At 42.3% G+C, this 15020-nt stretch overlaps 1 protein-coding gene across 1 annotated transcript in view; it reads left to right on the plus strand.

The window, feature by feature from the left end:
• Window positions 1-15020, plus strand: part of LOC114597411 (uncharacterized) — a 113021-nt gene that overhangs the window by 5779 nt on the left and 92222 nt on the right. Inside the window, 13 exon segments of the mRNA XM_077930873.1 lie at window positions 546-851; window positions 1876-1905; window positions 2062-2082; window positions 2199-2228; window positions 4384-4410; window positions 7098-7124; window positions 7824-7971; window positions 8068-8252; window positions 9752-9781; window positions 9935-9964; window positions 10125-10163; window positions 13940-14276; window positions 14766-14824. Coding sequence (XP_077786999.1) covers window positions 546-851; window positions 1876-1905; window positions 2062-2082; window positions 2199-2228; window positions 4384-4410; window positions 7098-7124; window positions 7824-7971; window positions 8068-8252; window positions 9752-9781; window positions 9935-9964; window positions 10125-10163; window positions 13940-14276; window positions 14766-14824 — 1269 coding nt within the window.

Below are 15020 nucleotides of genomic sequence, written 5' to 3' on the forward strand. Positions count from 1 at the left end.
TGTATGCTCTGTTTGTTGCTTTAACTTCCCACAAAGTTTCAGTGAGAACCAAGGCTTCTTGCACTCAAGTTCCAGGAATCAAAAAGCCTCTGCTCAGTTGGTCAGTAGAAGGAGTGGGAAACAGAGAATTGCAGGTGTAGGATATTACCAGGCTATGTCCCTCAACTTTCCTGGCTTTCCTGAAAAATTCGGGGGGGGGGGAGGAAGTATTTAAAGCAGGGGTGGCTAAAATATAGCCTTCTAGGTGTTGTTAAACTACAGTTCCCATAATCCCTGGCTACTGACCACGCTGGCTGGGGCTCATAGGCGTTGGAGTCCAACAGTGTCGAGAGCCGCCAGTAAGTCATCTCTAATTCAAAGCAACTATCCCCAGTGCCATCTAATAGAACAATGTACAATATGCACTGTTAATGTCTATTGAGTCTTTATTTTCTTTCACTGTGCAATTGGGTTGATCTTAATGGTGGGAAAAGGAAATAATCAACATATTTTTGACTTTTTTGACAATAAGAAATACCTTTGTAAATATTTAAATATTTCCATAGCCTTGAGATTGGTTAATGGAGGCAACAGATGTGAAGGTCGCCTTGAGGTATATCATAATGGCAACTGGGGAACCGTCTGTGATGACATTTGGAATCTCAATCATGCACACGTCGTCTGCAGAGAGCTTGGATGTGGACCAGCTCAGTCAGCACTAGGAAATGCCCATTTTGGTCCAGGATCAGGCAACATCCTCCTGGACAATGTGCAGTGCACAGGAAGCGAATCTTCCCTGCTTCAGTGTTCTCACAGAGGCTGGGGAACACATGACTGTGGTCATCATGAAGATGCCAGTGTCATCTGCTCAGGTACTCCTAGGCTGGAATAATATAGCTCAATAATACAATCAAGGGAATAGGGTGGGTCCTGAGAATTCAAATCTCAGTCTGTGATTATAGCCACCTTGCAATGTGAAGTCAGTTGCGGGGGGTGCCTGCTTTGGCCTCTGCTTGTCTTCAGAGTGCCATGTTCACTGTGGGAAGGCAATGGCTGAGTGGCTCAGCACATGTTTGCATGCAAAGGTCCCAAATTTCGTGCACAGCACCTCTAGGTGGTGCTGGGAGAGATTACATCTGAAGAACCAGGGAGCTGCTGCAGAAAGTGGCATTGGGTTTTTCCGCAAGGCTGTTTACTTGGACTTGGTACTGCTCACGCATTTGAGTTTTGCACAGCATCCGCATGGCATAGTCTACATCAAAATGCAGCCACTCCCAAATTACCTTCACATTTCATCTGGATTGACTGGATCTTGGAGGGTTTAAATGTAGAAATAGGAAAAGTGTATTAAATGGGGGGGGGGGTGGAATGACATTTTGATGAGGAAATTGGAACTGATATAGTTACCTCCCCAGTTTGGGGGCATGTTAGTGGCTGGAAATGCATTGAAATCTTCAGAATGGAAAGGAGTTGGATCCTCCCTAACGTGGGTAAATGTGGTATGAATGGGAAATTTTTGCATCTTCGTCTGAAACCCTTTGCTCCATATTGATAGGACAAGATGCTTGGCACTGAGGAGGAGGGACTGATTGTCCTCTTCAAGGCTGGACAGCTCTTTCCACCCTTGGTGAGAAAGATCCAGTGCTTCCTATGGCCCCAGGGACACCATCCCAGGGACCATAGATACGGTTGAAGGACATATTGTTTTTATATTCACTTAGTTTATTCCCCCCCCCCCTCATTTTCAACAATTCACCATTCATTTACAAGTAAATGCTGTATACTTGTAAGATCATTTGGTGTTAAAACAAAATTCACTGCCAGTGCTACCTCCCCCCCCCCATGGGTTTAATTGTAATGCTGCTCTGAATCCTTTTTGTTTGTTTCTTTTCAAAGCATTAACCACAGAATTCCCACAAACCAGCGGTAAGGAAAATCTGCTACTTATTTTAAAATCTGCTACATAATACATAATATGTATTAGATGACTTAGTATTAGAACAAAATTCATCGCTACAAAAGCTGGGATTTTCAGTAATGTTGCTCTTAATTCTTGTTTTTCCTATCTTTTGCAATAAACAGCCCCAGAAGTGCAAACAACTGGTAAGGAAAATCTGCTACATATTTAAAAGCATCACTTCAAAACACCATTTTTATTTTAGTGACATTTTAATTTACTTCGCAATTTCTCTTACTCTGTTATTTTGTTCCCCTTCAAGAACTAACTTCAGAAGAGCCTACTCCAGCTGGTAAGGGGGCTTCTAATCTTCTTCATAATAAAGTGCTAAATCCTAGTCCTGAGTATGTACATGCAAATATCAAAGAATAGGTTTCTCCTGGAGAGCATCTGAAAATGAGAAACCTGAAAATTAGGTGGTGTGTATGTTTTAAAGAACATCATCTGTTTGTGGCAGTCATTGACTCCCTCCATGAGGAGAATTATGCACAAATCTCCTCCAGAGATTTCCTTGACTTCCATTTTATTTTTATCCCATTGTTTATAACTCTGTTCTTCAAGTCTTGTCTTGAGACTAGCATGGTTGCTTGTTGGTAGACAAGGAGATAATTATGGATATAATCTTTACCTTGGTAGCTTTACATGAAAGATATTGACTGGCAGTTGGATCATTCAAAGGTGTTTTTCCAGAGTACTACCAAATTAAAATTAGAATGAACAATTTTTGTCGATTGGCAAGCGGGGGGGAGGGGAAGGTACAAAAGGAGAATTCCTTAGATGCCAAGATCCAAGTTTGGGGCAAGTAGTCTTTTGTGAGAGAACCCCAAAAAAATTGAAATCACAAAATATGCAGCAAAATGAAGTATGTAAGTGTAGACTGTTAGAACTTTAAAATATGTTTTCCCAAGTGAATTCCAAAATAGTGCCCTCTTCCCGCAGCATCAGAAAGCATGTTAGTTATATGGGGCTGGTTATCTCACAAAATTCTGTCATGTTAAGTATTCTAGCCCCTTGACATGTGCACTTTGAACAGGAAGCCAACATTTCACTTTAATAATGGAAGCAGCATTTTCACTGCTGGTCCTTTCTTTGCGTCTCTTTTAACTGGGTTGTTAAGATATTTTTATTCTGCTGGGTTTCTGATGCATTTAAAGCATCCTACTTTATTTGCATTTTCACTTTGCAAGCAGCAGCGTTTAATGACAATACTTTCTGTCAATATGTGCATTGCATTTGAATTGGCGCAAGTGATTGTTATCTTTTCATTACAAGAATTGAACAATACTCTGTGTCTCGGTACCAGGAAATGGATTTTTTAAAAATTAGAATAACAAAGTGTAGCATTACTATAAGCAATGCCTTGACAGCATAAATACCATTAGACAGTAGCCCTCTGTCCGACTATAATGAGATAAACTAAAAATATCAAATTGCATGGCACGCCCTTTCAATTTTCATTCCTATATATTCTGGTGCATGCTTAATCAACTTAGAAGGCAATCTGGCAAAAATGAGTTCCTTCCTGATCTTTACTTGGCTGTTCCTGTTTAATGAAATATGTTTAAGTGCATCAGGTAATATGGCTTAAATTCTAAACATTCTTGCTCTTGCTCTTTCTTGTTCCCCTTCTCTATGCTGACCTTTCAAGTTGCTAGTTAAAGATGGGAAGAATTTGGTGCAAAGGAACACATGAAGCTGACTTGAGTATTTAAGACTTCATCAAATCATACAAGCTATACTCAATATAGGTGTTGTTAGTTTCATCCTAAATTTGGGGAAATCTTACCTGCTTTTGAAAATTCTAATATATTGATGATGTGCAGGTATGAGCAGAAGATACTGGGGAAAGTAAATGAGGAAAGGCGGAAAAGAATTAGAATGTGAAAATGAGTATGTACAGGATATTTCTGATGATGAAGGACTATTAGATATCATGGCTGGGGGCACAGTTCCGTACAGATTTACTATGGTGAATGATGTCTCAGTTCCAGATGAGAGTAGGAATCATACAGAAGCAAGCCTCCAACTGAATAATTAGACATTCAGTTGCAATTTTGTTGCCTCCTCTCTGTGTACACACAATTGAAAATAATGAATACCCAGTGAAGAGGGCTCTAGTGAGCACAGGTTTTAGCTGGAGGACATTGTGAGCATTTGATGTAAATGCTCACAAAGGTGTAAGAATATGTATCTACCGTCACTGTCTTTCCGTTCTCCAAGTCCCAAAAGGCAAGGGAAGGCAAGGGGAGCTGGGATGGTGGCAAACAGCCCTTGCCTCAAGCTCCGGCAGGACCAGTACCAAACAGTGCACCTCACTCCTAATCTGTCTAGGCCAGACTTGGTTGGTATTTGTGGGGAAACAAGTCCTTCAGGGGTGTTTTATGTATGCCAAAATAAAATACAGTACTGATATTTAGATTTGCTGATCAATGTTCCTATTTCTTTAGAACCAGCAACCACTGCAGAAACTACTGGTGAGTGCCTCCCTCTTACTTTTTCTCATCCCAAGTGTGACTTTTTTTCACAAGCAAGATTGTCTGCTACATGGAGTGCATGCGAGTTTTGGTGAAAAATGTTCCTATCGCCTACCAAGTGGCGATAGCGACGGCGAAGAAGACCTTCTTCGCCGCCTCTATTGCATCTGCAGAAAACAGCAGCAGGAGACTTTTTCAGGTGGTTCACAATTTAGCGGAACCACCTGCGACATCTGGGCCCAGTATGGGCCACATGATCTCCTGCAATGATTTTGCAAAGTTTTTTGCAGATAAAATCGCTCAGATTTGGGAAGAAGTAGACTCCACCGTGGGAGCAGAGCCAGGGCGGGAGAGTGCTAGAGTCCTGTCTAGTCAAGTTGTGTGGGATCAATTCCAACCTGTTACCTCCGAGGATGTGGACAGGCTGCTTGGACGAGTGAAGCCAACCACCTGCCTCCTGGATCCTTGCCCATCCTGGCTTATAAAAGCTAGCCGGGAAGGACTGGGCGATGGGCTTCGTGGAGTGGTGAATGCTTCCCTCCGTGAGGGAGCCTTCCCAGACCCGCTGAAAGAGGCGGTTATTAAACCGCTTCTTAAAAAACCATCTTTAGATGCGGCCACGATGGCCAATTATCGCCCAGTCTCAAATCTTCCATTCTTGGGCAAGGTGATTGAGCGAGTGGTTGCTGAACAACTCCAGGCACGCCTGGAAGAAGCGGACCATTTGGATCCCTTCCAGTCGGGATTCAGGCCTCATCATGGGACTGAAACTGCCTTGGTCGCACTGGTTGATGATCTCCGGCGGGCTAGGGACAAAGGTGAGAGCTGTTTCCTAGTTCTGCTGGATCTCTCAGCGGCGTTTGATACCATCGACCATAACATCCTTCTGAACCGTCTTGAGGGGCTGGGAGCTGGGGGCACTGTCATACAGTGGTTCCGCTCCTTCCTCCTGGGCCGTGTTCAGAAAGTGGTGGTGGGGGATGAGTGTTCAGACCCCTGGGCCCTCACTTGTGGGGTGCCTCAGGGCTCTGTCCTCTCCCCCATGCTTTTCAACATTTACATGCAGCCACTGGGAGAGATCATCAGGAGGTTTGGGCTGGGTGTTCATCAGTATGCGGATGATACCCAGCTCTACCTCTCTTTTAAATCAGAACCAGTGAAGGCAGTGAAGGTCCTGTGTGAGTGCCTGGAGGCGGTTGGAGGATGGATGGCGGCTAACAGATTGAGGTTGAATCCCGACAAGACAGAAGTACTGTTTTTGGGGGACAGGAGGCGGGCAGGTGTGGAGGATTCCCTGGTCCTGAATGGGGTAACTGTGCCCCTGAAGGACCAGGTGCGCAGCCTGGGAGTCATTTTGGACTCACAGCTGTCCATGGAGGCACAGGTCAAATCTGTATCCAGGGCAGCTGTTTACCAGCTCCATCTGGTACGTAGGCTGAGACCCTATCTGCCTGCGGACTGTCTCGCCAGAGTGGTACATGCTCTGGTTATCTCCCGCTTGGACTACTGCAATGCGCTCTACGTGGGGCTACCTTTGAAGGTGACCCGGAAACTACAACTAATCCAGAATGCGGCAGCTAGACTGGTGACTGGGTGCGGCCGCCGAGACCATATAACACCGGTCTTGAAAGACCTACATTGGCTCCCAGTAAGTTTCCGAGCACAATTCAAAGTGTTGGTGTTGACCTTTAAAGCCCTAAACGGCCTTGGTCCAGTATACCTGAAGGAGCGTCTCCACCCCCATCGTTCTGCCCGGACACTGAGGTCCAGCTCCGAGGGCCTTCTGGCGGTTCCCTCACTACGAGAGGTCAAGTTACAGGGAACCAGGCAGAGGGCCTTCTCGGTAGTGGCGCCCGTCCTGTGGAACGCCCTCCCATCAGATGTCAAAGTGATAAACAACTACCTGACATTCAGAAGACATCTGAAGGCAGCCCTGTTCAGGGAAGTTTTTAATATGTGACATTTTAGTGTATTTTTTATCTTTGTTGGAAGCCGCCCAGAGTGGCTGGGGAAACCCAGCCAGATGGGCGGGGTACAAATAATAAATTATTATTATTATTATTATTATAAGGTAGCTGAGCCATTGTTTTGACACAAAGGAAAAGTGAAAAATTCTTTGGGGGTGAAAATTCCTTGTGGTGCCTGTTGCCGTTTCTAGGCTGTGGTTAGCCATTCCTGGTTTAAATGGAAGTAAATCAGATTGTCCACCCCACCCCACCCCAAATATGAATGGTTTAGCAAACTGTTGCATTCCTTGTGAACAGGTTTATCATTCTGAAAAGAGAACCTATGTCTTTAAACCTATGTTGTGGGTGGGGCAAGGAGCTAAGCTGGATTCATTGGGCTTGTGGGTCCTTATTCCTGATTGCAGCTCTCTGCGTGTGGTGCATGGATCATTTGATAACCAGATTTGGAAGCTACAGCAAACCTCCACTGCCTTTCCATTCTCCAAGGCCCAGAAACTGACCTTAGGCCAAGGGAAGCAGGGGCAGCAGGGATGGTGGCAGAATAAACCTCCCCTCTATGCCAAACACCATGTTCTAGACAGAATTGGTTGGTATTTGTGGGGAAAGAAGCCTTTCAGGAGTGTTTTAAGACTGCCATAATAAACAATCAAACAAACAAACAAACAAACAAACAAACAAACAAACATTTAAATTTGCTGATCATTGTTCATCTTTCTTTAGGACCAGCAGCTTCTGCACAAACTACTGGTGAGTGCCTGCCTTCTACTTTTTCACATTCCAAGTGTGGCTTTTTTGCAAGCAGGACTGTCTGCTACAGGGTGGAGTGTCTAAGCTTCAGTGAGAAATGTTTCTAAGGTTGCTGAGTCATATATTTTTTGACACAAAGCAAAAATGAAAACGACTTTGAAAAGTTGCATGGAAATTCACATATAAGTGGGGAACTAGAAGCAATGGGCATGTTGTATTGCGAAGCATAAACACCTGATCCAGAACAAAAACACTGTTCCTTCTTTCCCTTGTTCTCTGATCAAGAAAACATCACTTTTTAAGAAATGCTGTATTTCTAGCCTGATAAAATAGCATTTAAAAAACAAACAAACATCTTGAATTAGGTGGGCCCATGAAATACCGGTATATCCTGTGTTATAGAGGATCCTATGCTGGAGACTGCGTAACCGGGATTCACTGGGCTTATGGGTCTAGTCCTTATTCCTCTACTGAGGGCAGCTTGTTGCTTGTGGTACATTGATCATTTGGCTGAAATGACTGTTTCACAAGACAAGCAAACCTGATATTTCTGGTGGCTTAAGGAAAAAGAAGGACCACAAGAATCTTAGTCCTTGTAAGTACCAGGGTCAAGGTCAAGATAGAGAATTGTTACCAGGACTGCTTTTTTTGTCGGGGCGGGGGACTGAGATAATCAGTGTTTAATTGTATGTTTACTAGGAATCCATGGATGTGGCAATACTTTCTCAAATCCATATCAGTCATTCTCTGGCCCGTATTACAATGGTGATGGAAGCACCATACAGTGTCTCTGGACAATCCATTCCTATGATTCTAGTCCTATAGTGCTAACTCTTGACTATTTGAAGTAAGTACTGACACTGCAAACTTTGGGATGGGATGGGACAGGACCCAGGAGCTCTTGCTTGAAATAAGATGGTTTTGTGCTCTTTTATCTTCGCAGTTTAGACTGTACGCATGAATATGTTCATGTCTACGATGGAAATGTTTATCAATCAGCACTACTTGGGAATATATGCAGTGGCTGGAGCTGGGTATTCACTTCCTATACAGGCACTATGACAGTTCTGCTCCACAGAGAGTCCTATCGTGCAGGCTCTGGCTTTTTTGCCTATTACAATATAGCAGGTAATCTTGGAACTCATACATTTCTTTTCCCTACAGCCAAATATCTTTGACTTTTGTTGGACGAGAATCTCAACACTTTTGGCATCTGAGATTTGGCTTTGGGATTAAAATATAGGGGCCTAATGAAGCCAAAGTCCTCCTCATGGAACGAAATTTTGGAAAAGTTAGATCATTCCCCAACTCTCATGGGCCAGTGTGGGTTGGGAAATGAGCTATTTATTAAAATAATAAAAGAAAAGAAAAGAAAATAATAATAATTAAAGAAAATAAAAGAAAATAATAAAATAAAATAAAAAGCACTGATCATAAGATTTACTGTGTATATGCATCTGTATCACTAGGATCAAGTCTGTTTTGGACCTATTCTGTGTCTTTCCCATAAGATTTGTTATTTGGGCCCAAATCAGCTCTGTTAAATCAGAATTTCTGTTTTTCCCAAATTGGCTATACTTCCCCCCCTTGTCACAGAATTGCTTGGTGTTTGTAGGCTAATGAGCCCCTCAAGAGTGTTGTAAGCCTGCCAAATTGCAGGCAGATCCCTCCAGAGGGTTTTGTGCATTACAGTCACCTTGCAATGTGAAGTCAGTTGCAGGGGGTGCCTTCTTTGACCTCTGCTTGTCTTCAGAGTGCCATGTTCACTGTGGGAAGGCCATGGCTGAGTGGCACAGCACATGTTTGCATGCAAAGGTCCCAAATTTGGTGCACAGCATCTCCAGGTGGTGCTGGGAGAGATTACATCTGAAGAACCGGGGCGCTGCTGCAGAAAGTGGCATTGGGTTTTTCCGCAAGGCTGTTTACTGTGGACTTGCTACTGCTCATGCATTTGAGTTTCGCACAGCATCCGCATGGCATAGTCCACATCAAAATGCAGCCACTCCCATATTACCTTCACATTTAATCTGGATTGACTGGATCTTGGAGAGTTTAAATGTAGAAATAGGGAAAGTGTATTAAATGGGGGGGGGGATGGAATGACATTTTGATGAAGAGATTGGAACTGATATAGTTACCTCCCCAGTTTGGGGGCATGTTAGTGGCTGGAAATGCATTGAATCCTTCAGGATGGAAACACGTTGGATCCTCCCTAACGTGGGTAAATGTGGTATGAATGGGAATTTTTTGCATCTTCGTGTGAAACCCTTTGCTCCATATTGATAGGACAAGATGCTTGGCACTGAGGAGGAGGGACTGATTGTCCTCTTCAAGGCTGGACAGCTCTTTCCACCCTTGGTGAGAAAGATCCAGTGCTTCCTATGACCCCAGGGACACCATCCCAGAGACCATAGATACGGTTGAAGGACATATTGTTTTTATATTCACTTAGTTTATTCCCCCCCCCTCATTTTCAACAATTCACCATTCATTTACAAGTAAATGCTGTATGCTTGTAAGATCATTTGGTATTAAAGCAAAATTCACTGCCAGTGCTACCTCCCCCCCCCCCCCCGGGTTTAATTGTAATGCTGCTCTGAATCCTTTTTGTTTGTTTCTTTTCAAAGCATTAACCACAGAATTCCCACAAACTACCGGTAAGGAAAAATTGCCACTTATTTAAAAATCTGCTACATAATACATAATATGTATTAGATGACTTAGTATTAGAACAAAATTCACAGCTACAAAGCTGGGATTTTCAGTAATATTGCTCTTAATTCTTGTTTTTCCTATATTTCTTTTCAAAGTATTAACCACAGAATTCCTGCAAACTACCGGTAAGGAAAATCTGCTACTTATTTAAAAATCTGCTACATAATACATACTATGTATTAGATGACTTAGTATCTAAGACGTCAACCTCATGCCTACAGTTTTAGATGGTGCAGAATTTAAATGCCAAAAGATCTCACTTTTGTCATGTGTTTGTTTCTGCAGAAGAAGTTCCTACAAGTGAAACAGCAGTTTCACCCAGAGGTAAGTTCAGTGTTCGCCGTAAGATGGGCCTGTCAAAATTGGGGAGAATGAGCAAGAACATTGGAGTCAAATCAAAGGCTTGAAAGTTCCTTAAAGAGAGGTACCAGCTTAAGTTACGTTCAGCATGACCCAAAAGGAACTTGTTCCGGTTCACATTGCTTCCTTTACAAAACACAAATGTTCAGTTCACTGCATTTGGTCACATTAACATTTCTTTTTTAGAGGGGAGAATATTGTATTTAGTATTGTTGTGGTGACATCCCTCCAGTTTCAATAGGAAAGCAAGGCATGAGTGTCAATTGCTCTGGTCAAGGGAAGATCCTATGTTGCCATGCGCATGGAAATAGGCAGGATTCATTGCAGTGCCTGTATTCTTACAGAGAATCAGCACTGGAAATCTGTTCTGCTGGACTGTAACAAAATAGATGCAGAATATCAACCAACAGATGGCATGATTTTATGTACATCAAGGGTCTTTTTCTTAATATTTATGCTGGCTGAATATTTTTATTATTTGTTTATCCACAGCTTCCAGAGGACCTAATGCAACAGGTACCTTTTATTTCTTATTTGTCTGATTCTCTCAGCATTTGAGGGCACCTTTTTATTGATGCTCCTTCTTCCAAATCATGGCTTCCATTTTTATCTTTGTTTATAACCAAAGCCTAATGTTAAACTGACCATGTATGATGAAAATATTGCCCTTCTCAGAATTGGTGGGGCAAAGTCAACCTCATGCCTACACTTTTAGATTGTGCAGAATTTAAATGCATATAGATTTCACTTTAGTTATTCTTCTTTTTCTGCAGCTCTTCCTACAAGTCCCACAGAAGTTATATCCAGAGGTAAGTTCAAAGTTCTCCATAAGATATACTTTTGAAAATCAGGATGGGATGGAAGGGAAGGGAACACTTCAGCCTTCACTGCCCAGTTGCTTTTCTTCTGAAATTTTCCGCTCCCTACGGTGTTTGAGACTCAGGGATACCTTTCAACAGTGGCTGTGAAGCCAAGTAGATGGGGAAATCATCTAAAGGAGGGGGAACAAGTGGCAGAGGAAGGTTTGAGCATTCTGTGAGTTCTGTCCCTTCTCTGATGCAATTAAACACTCCTGAGAGCACTTTCTAAGGGAGATTGAGTCAGCAGGTGGTTTGGATGCAGCTTCTCCTTCCTATTGGCATTATTACCTATCTATTTTTTATTAAAAATCCTTAAAGGGGCATCTGTGCAATATTCTCCTCTCCTTGCAAGATGGAGGTGCATTCTGTAGAAAGAGGCAAATGACTTGTGGTGGTGACATCCTTCCAGTTTCAACAGGAAAGCAAGGCATGAGTGTCAGTTGCTCTGGTCAAGGAATACTGACCATGTATCATGAAAATATTGCCCTTCTCAGAATTGGTGGGGCAAATTCAACCTCATGCCTACACTTTTAGATTGTGCAGAATTTAAATGCGTATAGATTTCACTTTAGTCATGCTTTTGTTTCTGCAGCTCTTCCTACAAGTCCCACAGAAGTCATATACAGAAGTAAGTTCAAATTTCTCCATAAGATATACTTTTGAAAATCGGGGAAAATGAGTAAGAAGCTTGAAATCAAATCAAAGCCTTGAAAGTTTGTTTTAAAAAGGAACTAGTTCAGTTCAAGTTTATCTCTTTTAGCTGTTTAGTTCATGTTCAGTTCTAAGTTCAGTTCTAGTACATCCCAAATATCCTTTCCAATTTGTTGTCAGCATTCAGAATGTTATAACTTGCTCCTGTATCATATGTACTTAAGAAGACTAAAATACAATCCTTATGTTTGGAGGCCAAAAGAATATATAGAATTAAAAAAAAGACAAATAAAAGAATGACCCTAAAGATGAACTAAAAATCGCTGAATGTTCTACCCCCAAAATGAAGTTAATCACATTCAGTCCAGCCTGCAATTATGGGAACTGCTTTCAGGTGTAGTTCAAAGATTTTTGAATTCTGTGAATTTCGTGAACTAGTTCATTCCAAACATTGAGTCAAATGCAGTCTACCTAACTAGTCTGAATAAAATGTCTGACGCTTGCAGAGATGAAATTGTGTTTAAGATAAACCTTCTGTCACAAGTACAGTGTGGACACAGGTAAGGAAGTCACAGGCAACACTTCTTCTGTGCAAAGTGCCTCAGGAGGAAGTGATGTGCAAAGAGGATGGGATGGAAGGGAAGGGAACACTTCAGCCTTCACTGCCCAATTGCTTTTCTTCTGAAATTTTCCGCTCCTTTACGGTGTTCGAGACTCAGGGATACCTTTCAACAATGGCTGTGAAACCCAGTAGATGGAAAAATCATCTAAAGGAGGGGAACAAGTGGCAGAGGATAGTTTGAGCATTCTGCTCAGTTCTGTCCCTTCTCTGATGCAATTAAACACTCCTGAGAGCACTTTCTAAGGGAGATTAAGTCAGCAGGTGGTTTGGATGCAGCTTCTCCTTCCTATTGGCATTATTACCTATCTATTTTTTTATTAAAAATCCTTAAACGGGCATCTGTGCAATATTCTCCTCTCCTTGCAAGATGGAGGTGCATTCTGTAGAAAGAGGCAAATGACTTGTGGTGGTGCCATCCCTCCAGTTTCAAAGGGAAAGCAAGGCATGAGTGTCAGTTGCTCTGGTCAAGGAATGATCCTATGTTGCCATGTGGATGGAAGGAGGCAGGATTCATTGCAGTGCCTTTATTCTTACAGAGAACCAGCACTGTGTGTGGTTATTCTGGGTATCTGTTTTGCTGGATTGTAACGAAATAGATGCAGAATATGAAGCAGCAGATGTCACTATTTTATGTACATCAAGGGTCTTGTTCTTAATATTTATGCTAGCTGAATATTTCTATTATTTGTTTATTCACAGCTTCCATAAGACCTCATACACCAGGTACCGTTTATTTCTTATTTGCCTCATTCCTTCAACATTTAAGGAAAAGTTTTTTTAAGATGTAGATTCTTCCAGATCACAGCTTCCATTTTTATCTTTGGAAATGAACAAAGCCCAGTGCTAAACAGGCTCATTGGACCATGTATGGTGGTAATATTGACCTGCTCGTCATTGGTTTGGCCCAAGTGACAGTACAGAAGTCAACCTCATGCCTACAGTTTTAGATGGTGCAGAATTTTAATGCCAAAAGATCTCACTTTTGTCATGTTTGTTTCTGCAGAAGACGTTCCTACAAATGAACCAACAGTTTCACCCAGAGGTAAGTTCAGTGTTTGCCGTAAGATAGGCGTGTGAAAATTGGGGAGAATGAGCAAGAACATTGGAGTCGAATCAAAGGCTTGAAAGTTCCTTTAAGAAAGGAATCAGCTTAAGTTTAAGTTCAGCATGACCCAAAAGGAACTCGTTCCGGTTCACATTGCTTCCTTTACAAAACACCCGTGTTCGGTCCACTGCAGTTCACAGCTCCATTCAAGGTCATGGAAAGTATGCTTGGCAAGTTCAAGCAGAGAACTATTTGTTCTGACAGGAATAATGTAACATGAACATTTCTTTTTGGGAGGGGAGTATATTTTGCACAATTACAAGGAATCCCCTAACATACAACACATTTGTTTTTTCAAGGCAATATAGAACTGGGTAGATATGTTAAGTTTCATTAGTTATGAATGCAAAAGGCCTCCACAGCCACTACTCTCTTGATGAGCTGCACAAAGTCAACATGTTGAAATCCTGATGCCAGTAGAGCCTGATGCTTAGGTTAGGGATGGGGAGAACCCGAGTTTACAAGTCTTGCCTTTGTAAGAATGATATTTTATTGTTCTAAGATGTTCCCATGAGACTGGTCGGTGGGAACAACAGGTGTGAAGGACGCGTGGAACTCAACTACAGAGGAAGCTGGGGAACGGTCTGTGATGATGGCTGGGACTTAAATGACGCGCAGGTTGTCTGCAGAAAGCTTGGATGTGGATTGGCTTTGTCAGCACCAGGAAGTGCCTATTTTGGCCGAGGCGCTGGCCAGATTCTCCTGGATGATGTAAACTGCAGAGGGAATGAACCTTCTCTGGAGCTGTGCTCCCATCAGGGATGGGAACGTCACAATTGTGGTCATCATGAAGACGCTGGTGTCATCTGCTCAGGTAACTTTCAGATCCTTTGTATTTAGTCTTCGCCTATGTTTCTAACAGTGGAGATCTCATTGCAGGAAGCCAAATGAATGGTGAAATGGTGTAAAGTCTATTGGGTAAATTGCGTGGCCATACTTCTGCTTCCTATTGGCATTATTACATCATCATCATCATCGTCATCATCATCATTAAAAAGCCTTAATAATATTGTGCATACTGTGCAATATTCTCCACTCCTCCCAAGATGGAGGTGCATTCTGTAGAAAGAGGCAAATAACCTGTTGTGGTGACATCCGTCCTGTTTCAAAGGGAAAGCAAGGCATGAGTGTCAGTTGCTCTGGTCAAGGAAAGATCCTAGGTTGCCATGCGGATGGAAGGAGGCAGGATTCATTGCAGTGCCTTTATTCTTACAGAGAATCAGCACTGGAAATCTGTTCTGCTGGACTGTAACAAAATAGATGCAGAATATCAACCAACAGATGGCATGATTTTATGTACATCAAGGGTCTTTTTCTTAATATTTATGCTGGCTGAATATTTTTATTATTTGTTTATCCACAGCTTCCGGAAGACCTAATACAACAGGTACCTTTTATTTCTTATTTGTCTGATTCTCTCAGCATTTGAGGGCACCTTTTTATTGATGCTCCTTCTTCCAAATCATGGCTTCCATTTTTATCTTTGTTTATAACCAAAGCCTAATGTTAAACTGACCATGTATGATGAAAATATTGCCCTTCTCAGAATTGGTGGGGCAAAGTCAACCTCATGCCTACACTTT

This window comes from Podarcis muralis, chromosome 6, assembly GCF_964188315.1.
Source record: "Podarcis muralis chromosome 6, rPodMur119.hap1.1, whole genome shotgun sequence".
NCBI lineage: Eukaryota > Metazoa > Chordata > Lepidosauria > Squamata > Lacertidae > Podarcis > Podarcis muralis.